Here is a 21,426-nt window from a genome sequence, read left to right as displayed (position 1 = left end):
AATAGGTCACACGCTCATCTCTGGCCATTCTTCTAGCCTGACTGGAAGACTAAAGGCCATTGACAAGGTGATCCTTTCATGTGTCACTGAACTGACGAGGTGAGCATACATTACCGCATTCTCTCCCCAGGTGGGATATTAATATTCAAAGCGGAGGTGAGAACTCCTGCAAATACAGAACGCCGATCACAGGTGCAGCCTGGTGGTTATGTTCAACACTGGGACAGGAGAAGAGGGCACCTCGAGGACTCATCCTGGGAAAGGAGGGCTTAAGGAGGGGGTTTTGGAACCCCATGGTGCCACGAACTATTGTACCTATGGGGGGTGATGGGCATAATCTGGTATTCCAACTCAGCACTGTCACTGCACAAATTTTATCCATCTCATTGCTCACAATTTGACAGCTTCTCATCCGATCAAAATGTAAATGCTGTCAACTGTGTTTCTCTAGACTTTGATGGAGAGCAAGCAATCTGCTCAGTGTTTTTCAAAATTAGAGCTGTAGTAACAATGACATGGAAACATGTCAAATCCATTTTAAGAGACTCTACCATGGAGACTGATCTTAAAGAATAGCTCTGGTGAGCTGCCTGACCTGAACACCACACTGTGGCACCTGTCACACAAGTCTCTGGACCATCATTTTTCAATGAGGACTCCATTCACATTAAGTTTCTACGTCTGACATTTCAATAACTATCAGAGAAAGGCTGTCCAAAACATAATATTACAAGCCTACAGTACCTACATAATATGTGTTATACATAATATACTGCGGCGCGCAGCACTGTGGGTTGGGATGGGGGTAAGAAGGACACAGAGGCAGCATTCATCTAGAACGATTTATTCGAACGTCGGCTCCAGGAAAATAATGCGCTCGGTCCGCAAACCCTGTTTCCTCCAGGACTTGTGCTTCAAGCCAACTTTCCCCACCTGCTTAGCACACCCAGACTCTCCTTTTCAACATACTGCCAAACACGGTCACCCCATCATTTCCCCCCAGAAGTGCCCCCAGTGGTTGCGCACCCACATTTCACATTTTTCCCCACAATGCAACTATTTACATTGAACAGGTTTCCCGCCTAAACACAGTAACGCGGGTCGTTACAATATACATGTATGCTGTGTTTCTAGTTAAATATGTATGATGAGGAGCTATCAATACCACACACATATATACATAGTGTTTATAAATACACACACACACACACACACACACACACACACACACACACACACAGCCTGAAACCACTTGTCCCAAGTGGGGTCGCGGCGAATCGGAACCTAACCTGGCAACACAGGGCGCAAGGCTAGAGGGGACGGGGACACATCCAGGACGGGACGCTAGTCCATTGCAAGGCACTCCAAGCAGGACTCAAACTCCATACCCGCCAGAGAGGGGGACCCAGCCAGACTGCTGCACCACCACGCCCCCCATGTTTAAAAATGTAAAAATAATAATGGAATAACTATAATAGATATGATACGTAATATGCATCCAAATCACACACACACATTTTCAGAACCGCTTGTCCCATACGGGGTCGCAGGGAGACGGAGCCTACCCGGCAACACAGGGCGTAAGGCCGGAGGGGGAGGGGACACACCCAGGACGGGACGCCAGTCCGCCGCAAGGCACCCCAAGCGGGACTCGAACCCCAGACCCACCAGAGAGCAGGACCTGGTCCAACCCACTGCGCCACCGCACCCCCTGCATCCAAATCATGTATGTAAATATACATTTATATACATGCACACATTTATAATATAAAGTCTATATATATATATACACATACAAACGGTCCCCGAGTTATGAGGTTTGGCACAATGGTGAGCTGGCGATAGACATTTAGTAGAAACTGTACTTTGAATTTTGATTTTTTCCTAGGCAAGTGATATGCAGTGCGATACTCTCTCGTGATGCTGGATCCATCCGCATCTCCCAGTCTATCACGTGGTTACTAGTGTATACAACTGATACTCTACAGTGTTCTGTGTTTCCAGCATTTTTTGAATACCCCCCTGTATTTACGTTGTGTTTTGTGCATTCATGTCTACAAAACGCCCATCTGTGTTTCCTGCTACTGGTGGGAAGAAGACGAGGAAGGTAATTACTCTTGAGGAGAAACTTGAGATAATTGCCCACCATGAAGGCGGCAAGCCCATACTGACCAACACAGGTGAATTTCGACTTTCGCAATCGACGATCTTGACCATCTTGACTGTCTGTGTGTATATAATATATAAAATGCATATAATAAGTATGTACTATATATATATATATATATACACACACACTTATTATATGTATATATGTTTATATATGTGTATATATAGTACATACAGTATACATGTGTATATATGTTTATATATATATGCTATATATACTGTACATGTATACTGCATATGCATATATGCATGTGAAGTCGGGAGGAATGGTAGCGCGTCGGGTACCGCGCTCTGTTGGATCTGGGGTTCGAGTCCTGCTTGGGGTGCTTTGGTACGGACTGGTGTCCCATCCTGGGTGAGTTCCCTCGTGCCCTGTGTTGCTGGGTTAGGCTCCGGTTTGCTGCGACCCCACTGTGACAAGCAGGTTCAACTAGTGTGCGTAGTCTACATTCTGCATAAATGGCAGATTTTTACCCTAAAGTGAGTTCTCTGCAGGTATCCGTGAAGAAGGACTGATTCATTGTTACAGACCTTTACTATAAACACAGACCCCCTTGTAGGGCAGGGGAGTTGTATGGGGGCCTGCAGAGACAGCAAAGCAAAAAAAGGAACTAGAGTAAGGATCAATGGCGTTACCATGGTAACGATCCAAAAAGGAACCCCGTGGAAGACCTGACATTTGTCAGCACTGAAGGAAAAGTGTTTAGGGAAGTAGAAGTAGCCAGTTCATGCTGACACATAAGCCAGCATGGACCTCTGTCTGACACCAGCCATTCCCAGATGTCTCAATGGATGTTATCCTGTCTGGAGAAAAAGCTCCACATCTTTTGTGAGTTTTGTTATAAATACTTATAAAAAGCAGAGACATCTTCTACAGGATTAAGGCAATATGTAGGTGACAACTGTGCTGAAGATGACCTGGTTGCCAGAACCCGAGACAAGAGAGGGAGATGCCGCACAGGTTAGATTTGTCAGGAGCCAGCGGAGAATGGCCCACTTATTTTAAATGGGGCTGGACTCCCGTCCTTGCTGTGTCCTCATACAGGGGCCTGACCACCAGCTCCTGCCCTCCGACATCACCAGCGCCAAGATATCCCTCCGGATCACATCCTCTGCACATAAACCAGTACATGCAACCATTAGCTATGATGCCTGTCTATCATCACCACTTACTGAAAGGACAATCCTAATTATCACTAGCGACAAAGAGGCTGGAATACAATAGAAACCGAGACATCAGAACACACATGGAGTTAAATGTCCAACTGACCCCAATGCTGGATGAAAGCCAGAGGGCACGAAAGGTGAAGTCGGTGGTACCTACTAGCCTGGGGATGGTGGAAGGCTGGTGAAAATCTCGTGCCCCGGCAGACGCGGCTAGGGTTCGGTGCTGTGCTGCGTGCCTCTCGGATCTTCCGCAGAGCAACAGACAACAGTTGCAGCCACCTTAAGGACTCTGTCTGCCTGCGTCTGCCTGCCTCCTCAGCTCAGAGTGCAGCTCACTGCCTCTGGTTTGCTCCCATTCATACCTGACTGTAGAAAAACTGGAGCGGAACACGGATCTGGAACCGGTGCGGGATGCTGGTGACGTCAGCGTGCTTGTTCGGATGCAGCAGTCGACTGACAGAGCCCAGCTAGAAAGGGGGCTGGGAAAGCGACAGCGCTAATAATAACAAATGATGCAATAATATTCATACATAAATCAGGTTCAGTGGGCTGGCTCGAGGGAAGACTTCAGCATGGATAGAACACTGCAAAACAGGTCTACAATATTCCACAAGCACTCTCACAAGTTCAGCAAATGCTCTACATTTACTGGAAATGGGTGTGAGCATTAATCAGCCCATCCACATGAACCAAGGATTTCATTTACAGCAAGTGCACAAAATGCAAGGAGAAATTTAATAAGTCACAATAGTCCCCAGAAAACTCTTCATCCAGACCAGTCTTCTGAATAAGTTCATCACCTGCTTTGACAGTTATGGATTCATTTGTTTTCCTCCAAGTCAGTGTACAACCTAGACTAAACAAAGGTGCATTGCACAACAGATGAAGAGATTCAGACAAATAATATTCATCATTTTGTCTGGTACCACTGCCTTTGCCGGCATACATTACAGGGCGGCTACATTGCACGGCGGCTAAATATAGAAGTGACAGGAAATACGGAGGTGATCATGACGGGTGGTGAGATGCAAGTTTATGGAGCAATTAGGAGATCAACAGAGAGGTTGGTGTGACAGATGTGTTCTGAGACTCTTCCGCAATGTTGAGGTTCTGCTAGTAGTGGAATTCATTGTATTCTGCGTTGTATTAATGTGTTTTATAAATAATGTTGCATATACAATTTTAGTTAGAAACAGTTACCCTGCACAGGGCAGTTCAGTAATATAACCAGATGTATTAAATTAGGGAAAGCAGCCTCGTTAAAAAAACATACCAGGAGGTATGTGATTTTAAGTAATTCATTAAAAAATGACTGACCTATTTTCAAAAATATTATCTTAGCATGTTCCAAACTCTCTCCTTATTGAGTTTTGTTTGCTAGGCCCACAAAATTATAATTTGAACTACAAAGATGCATATAAATTATTTAAAAATATATTTTCCTTTTTGAAGGTTTTTTCTTTTTCGTTGTCCATCAGCAGAGTGTTACGGTTATTTATTATTTATATACTTGACTCCACAAATTCTTGATACTGAGCCCCTCCGGATAACAACGCATTCAAAATAACGGGATCGCTGAGACGGGCTGTCTTCAAAGTAAAGGCTGATTACCTTCTGGGAGAGACAGAGACAAACCCACACTAAGGATCTGATTGCCCTCGGCAAGTAACCCTAATACCTCAACATTCACAGGAGCCAAATAATTCACTCTAGTCAATACGGAGCGTGTAACACTCCCGTCAGCAACAATAGGCTTGGCTTACAAAGATGCACAGAAACTGTACTGAGCTGCAATGGGTGCAAAGAGAAATATTCATATGCTTTTCAGATTGAAGTCTTTATGAGTAGAATATTGCCATTTTTACGTAATTCAAGATTAAAAAACATAGTAACGTAGGCAGGTCGCTTAGTGGGTACAGAAATGGACTTGCACCTAATGGAAATTACACCAGTTTCCAATGTTAAGTTTTTGAAATGTCAAGATTATAAAAAACTAACCTTTACTTTAAACTGTCAGCTTGGCTATACAGTGACTAGAATGAGTTACAAAGTGGCACGGCAGGTAGCGCTGATGCCTCCTCTCTTAGGCTGTGGGCTCAGACAAGGGTTTGAATCCTGCTCAGTGTGTGTGGAGTTTGCATGTTCTCCGTTTGTTGGCATGAGCCTCCACCAGGTTCTGGTGCACTCTGAGAGGCCAAAGAAGTGCATGAAGTGAACAGGTGACTCTAAGTGATCAAATTAGTGATACTGGCAATCAATGAACAAGTTACATAGCTGTTTAAAGAACTCTGAGCCATTTCTGTATCAGCGGATAAAGAAGAACGTGTCTGTGTTTAAGACTGCCAATAAAAGCCAACAATCACACTATAAGAATTTCATCAGCCTCACTTTAGATGTTCCCCGTGTCGCTCATATTCCTCTCTGCATGATTACTCCTCCGCCAGCGTCTGACCCACTCACATCAAAAGCGTTCTTTATTTTCCTCCCTAAAATGCAAATGCTGTTACAGACAATTGTCTTCCCCTTGCTTCTGGCCCAGAACACTCAGTGACAGGCAACACAGGGGGCCAACTAACAAGGTCTCACAGTCTCGGAATGATGAAAGCGTCACCTTCTTTAGGGAGGAAATGATATCTACCATGATGACAGATGATCGCAGTCATGCAGCCGAGATAATGCCCATGGAATTGCAATCACGTAGCAGCCAGGATGTTCAAATTACCACGTATTCCTTAAGATGCTGCTTTGTATAATGCATACTAATCTAAACGTGACGTTATTGCACTTTACACGGCTGTCATCAGCAGAAAGAATGGAAAACTATAACTGAAGTTAGTGCAAGAATACAGTTAAGGGCTTGGGTGGGTGTTTGGAAGCCCCTGTTATGTGTGACAATTAAAGCAAATGGAATAGGACATAGGTCATGGACATGAAATAGGGCACAAACCAAGGGCGCAGGAGAACCCCTGCTGTTGTACCCCTTCTTGAACAAAGCAGTTTAACTGCTTTAGTAAATAAAGAGCTTTAAAAATGAATGGCATGAAATTCAAAACAAACAAACAAATAAAATAGAATCCCTGCTGATAGGAGTGTCTGTGAATGAAAGGAATGGTGGCACGATGCTGGCACACATTGACAAGCACAAACTCATTTTCAGGTGAGCCCCAGTTCAGAGCAGAGTGAGAAGTCAGATTTTATACTCCCATTATGGGGGCTCATCTAGATGTCCTTGAGCACACAAAGAAGGACACAGCATGAGGGAGCGAGGCATCGATCTCCACTGACTACGGGAGGTAAGTGAGCTGGAGGTCTGCTCAGCTCCAGTGCATCAAACGCAGGTGGTATCTATGTCTGTAATGTACCCAGGAAGCCGTCCTCGTGTCTCCTCCTGATGGACTTGTCTCTACTGCAGCTGAGAGCTCCAACATCTCAGATCGATGCTGAGATCGTGCTTGGTCAGAGACCTCCGCTTGCCAGACCTCTGGCCATTTTTTCATACTGTAGCAGCAGAGCAGGAATTCCAGTGTTTGCTTAAAGAGCCGTGTTCAAGCATAATTACAGGTGAATTATGTTTATGTAAACAGGCCCATGAAGTATGCATATTCGGTCTATGCACAGCCAAAGCGACTCATAACCAGAGTGTCGCCTCACTATGGCAACCTTCACAAACACCTGTCTTCATGTCAAGTACGAAAGCAGAGAAACAGATGTCATATTTACGTTGGGTATCAGAGGTATTTTTACTATTATAATTTCCTGTAGGAATTGTGATATGGCAGACTGACTGCTTTCAGAGAGCTGGATTTTCCTGAACACAAGGTTTGCATTAAATGCAGGGAGATTTAAAAAAAAAAAAAAACTGAATGATATGCATTTAATACTTACTGAGTCATACATTTTTGGACATGTTGAGTTCTTTAGTCACCCTGTATTATTTGGCATATTAAACACTTTCCACATAAATCAATCTGCAATCTCTTTGTTTATTTTTATTGTTTTATTATGGCTCTTCATGGGGCAGCAGGTTATGTAGTGGTGAGAGTGGATATTCCTGGAACTGGAGGTTGCAGGTTTGAATGACACCAACTGCTTTAGTAGCCTAGATCAAAATTACCCACCTGCATCAATGGGTAAATCAGTGCTTTGGAGAAAAGTTGGCTCAGATTTTTTGTAGCTGGTTGGGCCATTTTTGTAGCAGGGTAACTGTTCTGCCCGCAGATTTGTTTAGTTCATGCGATTAATTGCTTTGTTGAGCGGAACCTTTATTTCCGTAAGTTATACGCAATTTGTGCACGTGCGCTATTTTCATGATGCACTACTGTTGGGATAGGCATAGTGGAAGCGTCTTGAGTTGTGTGTGCTTTTCCTATGCCCGTGGAAGCAATAACTGTAAGTTGTAAAATTCTTGCAGACATTATTGGTTAAGATGTTTACTTGCTTTTAAGATTAATCTCTGTAGTGTAAACTCTGTTTATTCAGCCGTAACTCCACGTTACTGTCCTTGTAAAACGCGTGAGTTCGCGCTGTGTCATGCTAAGTAAGTGTGCTATCGGCAGATGATTTAACTGGTATTATAACGATTGTAGGGGGGGTGCGGTGGCGCAGTGGGTTGGACCACAGTCCTGCTCTCCAGTGGGTCTGGGGTTCGAGTCCCGCTTGGGGTGCCTTGCGACGGACTGGCGTCCCGTCCTGGGTGTGTCCCCTCCCCCTCCGGCCTTACACCCTGTGTTACCGGGTAGGCTCCGGTTCCCCGCGACCCCGTATGGGACAAGCGGTTCTGAAAATGTGTGTGTGTGTGTGTGTGTGTTTATTATAGTTTCACTCGCATTTTCACATTTGGAGACAATAAAGGAGCAAGACGCTCATAATCCTGGCTCGTGAGAATCGAGTTTGGCTTGCTGTTAAACTGCGTTAACGTACTGGGTGTGCACAACAGCAGGCCAGGGAGAACAGTACAGTAACATAGTGAAGCAATTCAGAGCAAGTACTGTGCTCAAGGCAGTAGGACTCGAACCTGCACTCAGTGAGCCTAAAGACAGCACTTCTAACCACTATGCCACCTACAGGCCCTCTTGCATACTTCAGAATTTTTTTCTACAGGATTTATGGTTTAATTAATTAAAATTTGTGCTATTGCAGATTTTCCAATTTCCATTGTAGATTTCCACTTAACGAAAGTCTAGTAATGTGTACATAAAAGAAAACAATCTGCTGCTCAGGGGAGCTGTTGGCACAGATTTATGACATTATGAAAAAAAAAACAACAGTGCACATCATACAATACTCTTGATAGCCGCAGTGAGACTCTAAACTTCTTGACAGAAATTTCACACACACACACACACACACACACACACACACACACACACAATAAATGAGCTCATCACCCACAGAAGATAACGTGACCATAATAACTTGCTGATATAGGTAGGTGTGAGAACTTCCAGGTTTGGCTGGGTCCTGCTCTCTGGTGGGTCTGGGGTTTGAGTCCCTCTTGGGGTGCCTTGTGATGGACTGATGCCCCATCCTGGGTGTGTCCCCTTCCCCTCCAGCCTTGTGCCCCGTGCAGCTGGGTTAGGCTCTGGCTTGCTGTGTCCCTGCTTGGGACAAGTGGCTTCAGCCAGTGTGTGTGTGACTTACAGCGCTTACCTGCTTACACTTATTTATACAGTTGGGTCATTTTTACTGTTTCAACTCAGGGTAAGTACTTCGATCAAGGGTATTAAATTAGGAAATACGATTCAAACCTTGGTCTTTCAAGAACAAGCAAGGACCTTTAATCGCTGTGCCAAACATGACTCGGTAAGATATGTCAAAACCCAAATACAAGAATGACAAAAGTCACATCTCTGCTTTTTCTACATTTATTGAAACTGTTCTGTAAAGCAAGGGACACTGTTAAGCTTCCTACAATGATCTGCCCACTGACACAGGTGTGTAGTATTCACTGCAGCAATTCAGAGTACTATACAACATGGGGAGATGGGATTTGAACCTATGACCTACTGGTCCAAAAGAAGCAGCTGCTCTAGCCACCACACTACTAGCTCGCCTTCACTTACTCCCTCTAGAGATGGCTTCATCACAAAGCTCTGGACAGTGGTGTAGTGCAGTGCTGTGGACAGAATGAAAAGCAGAAATTATCATACTTTCTGTGCAGGAGCTCTGTGAGCAGTGGGGTGGTAGGTGGAGGGGGGTGCAGCTGGGAGCATCCGAGCAAGGGGTTAATGTCATTGTCTGTCGCGGATATTCTCTGGATGAAACTGATCCATGTACCCAATACCCCCCCCATTTCCATGTGCTCTGATCTGAACCAGTATCCTGAGTGAGGCTGCATGTTCCTGTGAGATCAGTGGTCTCACTGTAACATTAGAAACAGCTGGGAAGAAGAGCTCAATAATGGTGTCAGATATCCTTGTTGAAAACTGCACCGAGTTCTCATCAAATGTGGTAACAATCAGTCCGTCCGTCCATCCATCCACCCACCCATCCATCCATCCATCCATCCATCCATCCATCATCAAAACCACTTGTCCAGTGCGGGTCATGGTGATCTGGATCTCAGAGACATAGAAAGCCCAGGAAGACATGGGACAGAACACACAGTCAGAGGGGTCTAGGAAGAAAGCCTGTGCAGGTGAATCTGTCCACAGCAGAGAAGTGTCGCCAGCCAGGAAACCCACACCTGCACAGGTAGGGGGTGGTGCACCATAACAAAGACCCCAAATGTGCAGCTGAAGGGCACAAGAAGCCAAGGACCACAAATGGCAGCAAGACTTCTAATCAACCACACATATTTGCATATCAGATCTTCTCAGTCAGGACTTATATTCATATTGAATTTATGACTTATACCCAGACTTAAATGTCAGATCGGTGTTCATTTCTGGCGAACAGACAAAGCACCTTCAGTGAGACAAGATTAAATAAGTTTGAAAAAGTTTAAAAATTGCACATTTTAAAAGTTGCCATTGCATCATATTTTAAGAGCTTACCTTATTCAGAATTTTAATCATAATCAAATAGTTATATCTAATAATAACCCTCGGAGTTAATTCTGTAACTTGCAAGATACTTGTAGGGATGCAAAAAGTATTAGCAAAAGCACTCAGTTGAGTGAAACAGAAAAAATGGAGGGGGCACATAAGGCTTCCTTCAAGGGGGTTGGGGAATAAATAAATAAGGATGAATTATTTCATTCTTCCTTATCTTCCGTGAAGTACAATAATGTTTGTTTGGCTCCCCCTGGTGTTTGTCTTAAAGTACTACAGCAGATTCCTATACAGTGCCCCTTGTGGTGGCCAAAGGAACATTTTGGGACTCCAACTCCACCCCAATCACTGAAACACACCTCTTCCCATAGCACAAAAGCAGACAAAGTAGAAAGCAGCGCAATGCAAAATTCAGCACTTTTTAACCTGGTTTCAGCCTGGAACCTCCTGTCAAATCCCTGTAGAATATACAGGGAGCACACAACTATCACAAATTTCATAGAGCAAACAATGACAGCCTTGGCTAGGAGGTGGGGGAGGGACACGAGGCGGGTGTTGGGCCCTTCCCAGTGCCACTGTGCTTCATCAGGCTCCTGCATTTAGCACTAATAGCTCCCGGAATCCTGCCAGGATTCGATAAGCTCCCAGGAGACAATGGCCTTACAAAGTTCTCCATTTCACTTACAGTATATCCCACACCAGCTCCATTCATCAGATCATCTCAGATGAGGTCAAGCTCAATGGCCCTCCATTGTGGACAGCATTTCTGCTGGAGATCTGACTGCGGTAACACACATTGTCACTGCCAGTGACTAACAGGTGAAATTTCACTGTAGGATCATTGCCACTGTACCACTGGAAGATAACCCTAGTACAAACATGATAGGAAGGGGATGAGATGCGGTCACATTATTTTGCTGCTCTTTTGTGATCTTATTTTAACAAACAGTGGAATTTAACTTTGAGAATCGGACCAGCAGGTGGCAAAGTGGCAAATCACAGTCACTGCCTCTGGGTTCAAAGGTTGCAGGTGTATAATCTCCACTTCCTGCTGTAGTATGCCTGAGCAAGTTACTTGCCCTAAACTATTCCAGTAAAAATTACCATGATGTTTAAATTGGTGACACATTGGAAGTAGCATTGCAGACAAGTATCAGCTAAATGAAATAAATATAATAGCTGTGAATATAAAAAAGAGGTGAATACTTAAAATATAACTTTGAACAGAACTAGTATGACCATCAAGATCTTTACCCTTTGGCTCTGAAGGAGACTTTAAAGACCATCATGAACAGCCAGAAAAACAAACCCATGGGTCTTCAAACCAGGGAGGACCACAAATACCATGTTTTGGACATACTGCACAACAATCGGATTGTCTTCAAATGACTATAAACCTTGGGAAAGGAAGAATAAGAAAATTAAGACATTGAGGAACCAGTTTAAGCAGTCCTGGGGCAAGTGATAGGGTAATGGTAAAGGCTGCTGCCTTTAGAACCAAAGATTGTGGATTCAAATACCAGCTGTACTATCTTCGAGCAAGGTGCTTCCCCTGAATAGCTCCAGGAAAATTACCCATCAGTTTACTTGGGTAAAAAATTGTAAGTCTCTTTAGAGAAATACATATCCTAAATGTATCACAGTGACATCAACACAAAGGCCCCAAGCTGAGGGAAGAATGTTCTGGAAAGGCTCTACTGATATAGTCCCCAACGGTCTACACAAACTCCTACAGAATAGCACACACATTTTCAGAACCGCTCGTCCCATACGGGGTCGCGGGGAACCGGAGCCTACCCGGTAACACAGGGCGTAAGGCCGGAGGGGGAGGGGACACACCCAGGACGGGACGCCAGTCCGTCGCAAGGCACCCCAAGCGGGACTCGAACCCCAGACCCACCAGAGAGCCGTGGTCCAACCCACTGCGCCCCCGCGCCCCCAGTAGCATAGCACACATCAGAACCATATATACTTAAGAAGTAGAGGAAAATTAATGGAGTAAAATAAATGTTGTTTGCATTTCTTAAGCAGCTGGTTATCATGAGTGGAAAAATAAAAGATACAAAGCATGGGCTAATGGAGCTCCAAGCCACTACAGTGAAGCAATGCATGAGACATAAGCACATTAATTTGTCAGTGCAAATGCCACTTACCATAAACTTTTCCCAGGAATAGAGTCTTGATCAAGTTAAACTGGGTGTCAGAGGCATCGGGAAAGGAGTAGCTCACTGGAGGGTAGTGGTCCACCTGCAAGACCATCGACAGGCACAGCACACCCAGAGAGGTGCACAGGGATGGTTAAGACACTTTTTCATGATGCCCGTTTAAAAGACATCACTTAACACATCCATATGTGTGAGGCTGGTGGTGACCTCACATATTAAGATCAGTATACAGTCTTAATACAATTAAGACTGTAGGCTGCACTGCTAAACATACACCTCTCATGAACTCAAAGCCTCAGCATGAGACCAATAAAAGTGCAATATTTAATAAAAGAGAAGAATAGAATAAAAAGTAAAAATGAAAGAATAGTGTAAAGAAAAAAAAAACATCTCAGTGTGGTGTTTATTTCATCCTATGAGACTGAGGAAACACTCCAGGGTGTCATCTTGTGATCACCATTTTCCATAAAATATTTAGGACTTAAATAGCATATTAACAGTAACAAAGCAACTGGCCACATGTTTGTTGTATACAGTGCTGGTGTGTTTAACTACGCAGGAAATATAAATTCACATCAGTACCATAATTCAGAATCACAGCATTCCTTTCTTCAAAAAATGAATAGAAAATGATTCAACTGCATTTGAAGGTTCTTCTCTTAGCGACCTTCAGCTCCAGAACAGATCATTCCAGGTAGTTAGGAGGAGTGCGACTATCATCCCTACTGCCTTAAGCTATGGGTGTCTTTCAATTATAGGACATGTTGGAGAGATACTGCAATGTCGTTAGTTCTAGTGCTGCCAGGGGGTTCAACGCATATCTGTTGACTGAAATTCATTCCCCTAGAAGAAGAAATACGTGTTCTCATCAGTCTACACCTGACCTTTCCCGTGTGTTTGGTCACGTTAGAGAAAAAGTGAACGATGAGGGGGCACAATTAGCTCTGAGTCTAACCCTTAGCATGAAAAACAAATTAGCATGTTAGCATTAGCAAATTAGCATGTTAGAATTGGCAAATAAATTAGCATGTACCGCTATTATACAGCTGCTTTAGGGCTCCGGGGCTAATTAATTCAGGGCTAATTAATCATGAGGTGGGAGTCCTCCCCGGTCCCTACTGCAATGAACTGCAAGTGTGAATTAATGGATACTCATGGTCTGGTTCTCGAGCTACTGTCTTGGCACATGCACTTCCATCCCTGGCCCCTTTGACACGTTCTGCAGGCCTGTCTCCGTGTTCCACTTGTTCAGTGGAGACAGAAACCAATCGGTTAGCCTGAGTGTTCGCTGGTGGCTCCCACTTTTATTGAATGCTGAGTGAAATGTTCTGCTTCTTTGATATGGGTCAGTTTGATGGCCAGGCCCCGCATTGGAGGATTGGGGAGGGGGGGCAGCACATCCTTTACTGGCAATGTGCAGAGATAACAAGACTCTACACAAATGGCATAAGTGTCCACACAAAGACAAAATGCTGTGACACCATGACAAGAAATCCAGAGAGAAAAGGAAGCACTGAAATGCTGAGATCATGGTGCGGTGGAGCAATTCAGTTAGCACTCAAGTACAATGTCTTTTACTAGAGTTCCATGATGTGGTTCCATCAAGGTAATTACCCAGAATCAGTAGGACACACCTGGAGAGATAAATGTCTTTTTATGTGTTCTGTAGGCCTACTGTTGCTGAATATCCAAACTTCCAAGAAAGACCATAAAAATATAAACTACAGCTGGATGGAACTTGAAAAACACTCGAAAACACTTGCACTGCAATAATTTTTTTCTCCTTTATTAAATTCCAAAGTCCCTTTACGAGTGTGTTTCTGTTCCAGTCCTGATCTTGTGTCTTGTCTGCACCGATTCTCCATGATCCTGTCCATGTCCCGTGTTCCATCCCTGTCTATGTCATGTTTCAGTGTATTAGCTCCGGTCCTATAACCCTGTCCCATTTACTGTAAGAACACTCTGTGCGTCTCTTTGTCCTGTGTTTATCGTGTTACCGCTGCACCTCATTTACTGATTTGTGCTGTGCACTTGTATAAACACTTTCCTTTTGAGATCACTACACTTAATGTCTGTGTCCAGATGTTACAGTAATACACATCCATGCCCATGTCATGTTCAGATGTTACAATAATAATAATAATAATAATAACTTAATTTAACTTACAAATGTTACCATATTGTTACGTGTACAGTGAGGAAGTCAGGTGGTGCGTAAAAAATCTCACATTGGCTCGATGTTAAAGAAGGAAGGAGATCCCTTTGGTTTATTATTTAACATGGCGAGAAATTTCTTTATATTGATTGTCTTGTTCCGAACTCTAAAGCTGTCATTTAGACATGTTTAACTGTGAATCTCCATCCAGCAAATCAATACTTCACTTTAACACCCTGCCCTCTGTCATTCACAGCCAATGATCACCACCAGATGGTGAAACTGCAATGCACAATAGGATACTGAGTGTTTAACATTTGTGCACTTTAGAGTATACACACACACATTTTCTGAACCGCTTGTCCCATACGGGGTCGCGGGGAACCGGAGCATATTAAAAAGAATATGCGGAGGTCTATAGCATTTGTTAAAATTAAATTAGAATTACAGTATATGTAAGTAGGGGGGGTGCAGTGGTGCAGTGGGTTGGACCGGGTCCTGCTCTCCAGTGGGTCTGGGGTTCGAGTCCCGCTTGGGGTGCCTTGCGACAGACTGGCGTCCCGTCCTGGGTGTGTCCCCTCCCCCTCCGGCCTTACGCCTTGTGTTGCCGGGTAGGCTCCGGTTCCCCGCGACCCTGTATGGGACAAGCGGTTCTGAAAATATGTGTGTGTGTGTGTGTGTGTGTGTGTGTGTGTGTGTGTATGTGTGTGTGTGTGTGTGTGTGTGTGTGTGTGTGTGTGTGTGTGTGTATATGTAAGTAATATATCCAGTCAACAGGCACTGGGGCTTGAACTCCACCAGAGCCAAGATGATGTCCACAGTGCTGCTATAATGGCTTTGTTCTGGAGGTTCTGAACCAGAGTCCTGCATTAGCGCTATGTTTCTGCTTTGGTAGGTCTCCAGAAAGTCTCTCCACAGTAAAACCCAAACCAGCCCTGTGGTTCTGGTCCAGAAAGACCCAAATTGATCCTGATGCTTGGTCTGTGATATACAGAGAGCCTGCACCTGTGATTCTGGTCCAGGAATCTCCCCCATACACCAGCCAGCCCTTGAGGGTCTCACCTGCAGCTGAATGACCTTCTCCACACGGGAGATGTTGATACTATGGGGCTGCCCATTGGCCATATTGCGTTGATCCAGGTTGATGGTGAAAGGTTCCCTTAAGCCGCCCAGGTTGTACCGGATCTGCAGTGTACCTGTCCAGGGCAAGGGCAAAGAAGTCAGGTTGTCAATTTTTAGTGCACCCACACAACTGGTTTCACCTGGACAGGACCACTCAGGTGGAATTGACTGGTGAAGACAACCAAAACCTGTCCAGTCTGGTAAGTACGATGTGCTACGATACCCTTCACTTCACCCCACCACCCCCCCGGCAGTCCCTCTGTTGACTCTACAAAGATGAACAAAGGAATCAAGAAGTTCTTAAGACCTCAGACCTATAAAGGCTGAAATGTTTATAATGTTGCGTGACACATTACACCCAATGAGACAATTATGCTCTGGTTAAAGCTGCTCCTTCTCCACATTTAACATAAAAATTCATGAATATTTGCTTTGATCATCACAAGGCTGTTTTGCAAATTCACCATCTTCCTGAACATAGGCATTAATACAAAAAAGGCAGGTTCATGCAGCCTGTTTTTCTTTACAGGATGCTGCACTGCTGTTGACACAAATTAAACAATGCACTTCCTATAGATAGATTTTTGACTGATAATGTACATTTGAGAGTTCCACTTGTAACTGTGTTAGAAGTGGCTTGTTAGGCTGTTAAACATAATCCCTTAAGGGCTTTGACCCAACAGAGACTCCTCCCCTCCTCACGTGGGACTAAGTGCCTTACCATTCTGGCGCAGTACAATGGCCAGGTAGTCCTGGGTTCTGGAACTGATGTAGACCAGGATGCAAGGCGCGCTGGAGGTGCTGAAGCTGAAGGCCAGATCCTCTCGTGTCAGATTGACCTCTGACCCTAGGGTTCCAGATGGGCTTCTGACCTCCATCACTGCTGCAGAGGCGACCTCAGGCAGGAAATTGTACCGCAGCAGGGTCCCTGCCTCAAAGAAGCCCCCAACATCTGTGCCACACACACACACACACACACACACACACACACACACACACACACACACACACACAGTTAGGATATAACTTCCATGGGGGCATACTGAGGAACACCAACCTGATGAAACTCAGTGAAATCGAGGCTTTGAATTTCTCTATTATTACATTATAACCGTGTTAAAAGATGTCAAAGTAAATATTACAACATTTTCTCATTGCTGTAAGCTTCCAGAAACAGCATGATAAACTCCATAAAATGAATAAAACACAGAATTGCTAAAGACAAGCTGGTAGAAAAAAGATCATAGTAATACAACTATACAACTATTTCATCATCTGCTACATTAAACAATTTAGGAAACATTGATTTTTAATGCTTTATCCTTGAGAATCATAGTTATCTGTAGTTGTTGAAGTTCTGCTTCATTTAATGTAGAAGCTGTGGAGATCGAGGGGTCATGTTTGCAAACTGACAGCAAAAGGGAGCACTGTGTGCTCATTGTCTCTGAGGAGAAGTGGACATGACAGCAAACGAGCAGACAGGCTCACTGACTACACGCCACTTCCATCTCCTTGTGCAACTGAAATGATCTGCAGTGGCGGAGGTGGCATGTGAGGCTGTTAAACGTGGTTAGTGATGTCTGCCAGGACTGGGACAGCAATATAAATGGGGAAAGCGCTTCACAAGGGTTGCCCGTAGGACAGAATCAACACAACTGGGAAGAAGAGAAGATTTATAAGCTTTGAATAACACCGAAAATATCATAAGAGTCTCAGTTCAGAGGCAGAACTTCTGAAGATTCCTTTAGAAGTTCTGCTGCTGGATTGAGAGTCTATGACATGTTTTGGTGTTATTGCAAAGCTTGTACAAGATCTTTTCCTTGCATGATCTTGAAAAAACAATCCTTTCCCACTGTTGACATGGTCTTGATAGTGCCACCATGATAGTGCGGATGCTGCATGGTGTAGCAGTGCAAAAACAAACACACAGACACACACAAACACACACACACACACACACACACACACCAATACAATTTCTCTGGCCAGGTGTGGACGCAATGTTTGAGGCTGATGCTGTGCAGCTGCAGCCTATGGTTGTGTCTAGATCACCAAGTAGTTTCTAAAATGAATGGAATATAGAAAGACAAACATGAACAGGCACATGTTTTTTAAGTTTATGTTACAAGTTTATGGTATGACAGTAAATAGCAGGTCTGTTTTAAATGCTAAACCTCTCTGGGCACTTTGTTACATTTATTCTAGCAATGTGATAAGATACAAGTTTACTGGACTGGGGGCGCAGCGGGTTTGACCGGGTTCTGCTTTCTGGCGGGTCTGGGGTTCAAGTCCTGCTTGCGGTACCTTGTGATGGACTGGTGCCCCATCCTGGGTGTGTCCCCTCCCGCCTTACGCCCTGCATTGCCAGGTTAGGCTCTGGTTTTTCCGCAACCCCACTTGGGACAAGCAGTTTCAGTGTGTGTGGGTTCTTCTTTTAATTATATTATGTAGCCCTGTAGCGCTACTAGTTGTATGTTCGATTTTGAGCATTTGCTTGAAGCCCTACCACCAAATGTTGGAACAGGTGCAGCCTACACGTTATGCCAGTATGCACGTACTGTGAATTGATTGGGGTTCGGTTTGGCGCCGAACCAATAAGAGAAGAAAGGGATGGAACGAATGAGAAAAGTTTCTAGACTTTTCTGGAAGGGTCGAGAGAAAAGGTGCAGAAGAGGGTGTGAGAAGGAGGTGTTCGAGAGAGCGCGTCAGAGTGTGAGGAGGTGATATTTTTTTGGTTGCTGGAAGAGTAACCAAAGAGAAAATATCATTTCGTGTGGATTGTCACATTGTGTAGGCGAGTTTTAGTTTCTGTGGTGACCTTGTGGCTCGGCGAGACATTTAAAACGACGAGTTTTCAGCCCGTCTCGTCGAACTGCTACGCCGGTGACGGAGGCGGACTGAGGAGAACCCGATCGCGCGTTACCGGTAGCACGAAGCGCTAAGACCTAAGTTCCTCGGGTCGGGCATCGCTGGAGTTTCACCCGCCTCGAACGCGAGTGGACGGGGGATAGGGTAAACTGCGGGTTTTTCCCCTTTTGCTCAAAAGAGTGAAGCGACCCATAAATTTTGCGTCTCAACGCACACAAGCCGCGTCCAGGCCTGCAACGAGGGTGTTTTTACGTGTGTTAGAAATACTCCGGAGTATTCGAGGCATTGATTGATTCATTGTCATTATTGTGTGCATGCGAGAAAAGAAGGTTCTGTAAGGAAGTTCTAGTCTGTTGTGCGTCGCCGTCGAAGAAGTGTGTAGCACCGAGGTTATTCGTTGTTGTAATATTGAGTGTACTGTGTGAAGAAGTAAGTGTTTTTCTTATGTTGGTTGTTGCATGATTCGTTTTGTGATGGGATTTTCAATTTTGGGGTTAATAACTTTTGAATATTTCTTTGGGTTTTATGGGGTTTGGCGAATTTATTAAATTTGTTGTGAAATTGAAATACCTGAGTGGGTTACATTGATTGGAATAGAACCCAGGGCACCACTCTCATAATTAGGCGAAATGGAGGGTGGCGCTACATATGATTATCACATACGCTTGATACATGTAATTCCTACATATCTGGCAAAGAAATGTATTTTAATGCAATGGTCTACACCAGAAGTTCTCGCTGTAAATCTGTGGATGACTGAGGTGTTAAATGTTGTCCCACTTGAAAAACTGACGGGTGATCTGCATGACAATTCTAATGAATTCTGGAAGATGTGGACAACCTTCTGGAAATTATTAGAAAGTGATATGTGATCATACCTATAATATATTGTAACCTCAAGAGATCCAAAATTAAAAGCACAAAGGAAAGGTTCTTGGTTTTGGCTTTGAGGTGAAATGAGCTCTTCCTGTCACTGTTGAATCCTATAAACATTCAAAACTGGTCTCAAAACACATCTCTTTTGGACTCACTTCTCCCATGACCACCTATGTCCTTAACAAACCTGTAATACAAATGTATGTATATAATAACAGACTTGTAATACAAGTTATGTATATATGTTTAATATACTGGTTTATATGATGGTATGAGACAAATTGATTGTACTTAAGAATCATGTTTGCACATCCAGATTTCTCCTCCTGTTGGAGTAATGTAGTGCTGTATTGTTTATTCTGATATACACAATGCTTTGGAGAAAAGTGTGTGCTAAATTAATAAATGTAACCTTTTGAAGTTGACTCCTAGCTCTGTGTATGTGGACTTATTTGCAATCTATCTGTACTTTGTTATTGTAACCCAACAGAGAAGGAGACAAATGATGTGAACTCCTGGCTCTCTCTAGGTTTTCAAATGGCAGTGGCCAAGGCACTAAAATGTCTAGTGTGTGTGAGTGTGATAAACTGTTGTCCCATTTAGGATTTGACCCCCCGCCCTGGTCGTGTGCCCAGTGACTCTGGGATAGGCACTGGCCTGTCGTGACCCTGACCAGGACAACCGGTTATTGAAGGTGAATGTCTTCCAAATTTGTAACGCAAAATCTGACCAGATGTTACTGCTCTCAGATGACTAATACCAGCAAAGAAAGGCAGGAAAATGGGGCTTCATGTGTCACCTTTGGTGCAGAAGGGACCGTCATAGGCTGTGGAGGTGCAGTCACATGAGTAGCCGTTGTACTTCTCCACGCACTTGCCCCCGTTGCGGCAGTAGACTCCAAAACTTGTGCAATGTCCTGAGCAGCCGGGCTTCACTCCTGGAGTGACCTTTGCCCTTTCTTCCAAGTCAAGGGTCACGCCGTTCATCTTCAGCGAGCGGATGCATCCCAGGAAACCCCTCTGTCCTCCAGCAGCACCTTTTTGGTTGATACAGTATGAGGAATATGGAAGTTGATACAGCATGAGAAGTGTGAGTGAAAGAAGGCAGGTGGTATAGTGCTTAGAGCGACTGTCTTTGGAACTGAAAACCCCTACTCAAATCCCACCTTCTGGTGCAGCACTCTCAAGGTACTTACCATAAAATGCTTTAGTGAAAAATTTACAGCATTTTAAATGCATAAATCATGGTAAATTGCAACAGAGAAAAGTATCTGCTTAAATATAATACATAGGGAATGATTTGAATCTAAGATTGGAGAGATTGTTACCCTTTTCTGGAATAGGTTTTGCTCTGGGCAAGTAGTTTTTGATAATAGATAAATTGCAATGGGTCACAAGAACAAGAATATTCATAAGTATAAAGTAAATACAGGTGTCCTCAATCTATGAATTCTCTTTATTGAACAGGTGTAACAGTTCTGGGCTTTTAATACCCAATTTTTGATTTCCTAAAGAAATATCAGTATAATTGAATATATAGGGAGGGTATGCAGTGGTACAGTGGCGCAGTGGGCTGGACTGGGTCCTGCTTAGTGGGGGGTGCAGGGTTTGAGTCCTGCCTGGGATGCCTTGTGCCAGACCAGTGTCCTGTCCTGAGTGTGTCCCCTCCAGCCCTTTGCCCTGTGTTGCGGGGTTAGGCTCCTGCCGACCCCATATGGGACAAGTGGTTCAGACAGTGTGTGCGTGTGAATTTATAGGAAGTGTGTCCAAAAAATAGGTGAAAATTGCACAAATGAAGCAGAATGTGTACTGTAGTTGGCACTAGTATACCATCAGCAGTTTCTCATTTGTTTCTGGTCTTGTGTTCACTTTGTTTCCATGCATTTGTGCAGTGGCAGTGCAAGAATGACTGC

At 44.1% G+C, this 21,426-nt stretch overlaps 1 protein-coding gene across 4 annotated transcripts in view; it reads right to left on the bottom strand.

The window, feature by feature from the left end:
* LOC108919681 (contactin-associated protein-like 2) overlaps positions 1–21,426 on the bottom strand; it is a 392,807-nt gene that overhangs the window by 9,653 nt on the left and 361,728 nt on the right. For all 4 annotated transcript variants that reach the window (XM_018727885.2, XM_029258941.1, XM_029258940.1 and 1 more), the window contains exons 18-21: positions 20,314–20,550; positions 16,492–16,722; positions 15,711–15,844; positions 12,482–12,575 (exon numbers count right to left, since the gene is read on the bottom strand). In XM_018727885.2, the coding sequence (XP_018583401.2) occupies positions 12,482–12,575; positions 15,711–15,844; positions 16,492–16,722; positions 20,314–20,550 (696 nt within the window). The remainder of the gene's footprint in view (positions 1–12,481; positions 12,576–15,710; positions 15,845–16,491; positions 16,723–20,313; positions 20,551–21,426) is intronic.

The sequence above is a fragment of the Scleropages formosus genome, chromosome 16 (genome assembly GCF_900964775.1).
Source record: "Scleropages formosus chromosome 16, fSclFor1.1, whole genome shotgun sequence".
NCBI lineage: Eukaryota > Metazoa > Chordata > Actinopteri > Osteoglossiformes > Osteoglossidae > Scleropages > Scleropages formosus.
The sequence above is the reverse complement of the archived record's forward strand: the minus strand, read 5'-3'. Positions and strand labels throughout refer to the sequence as shown.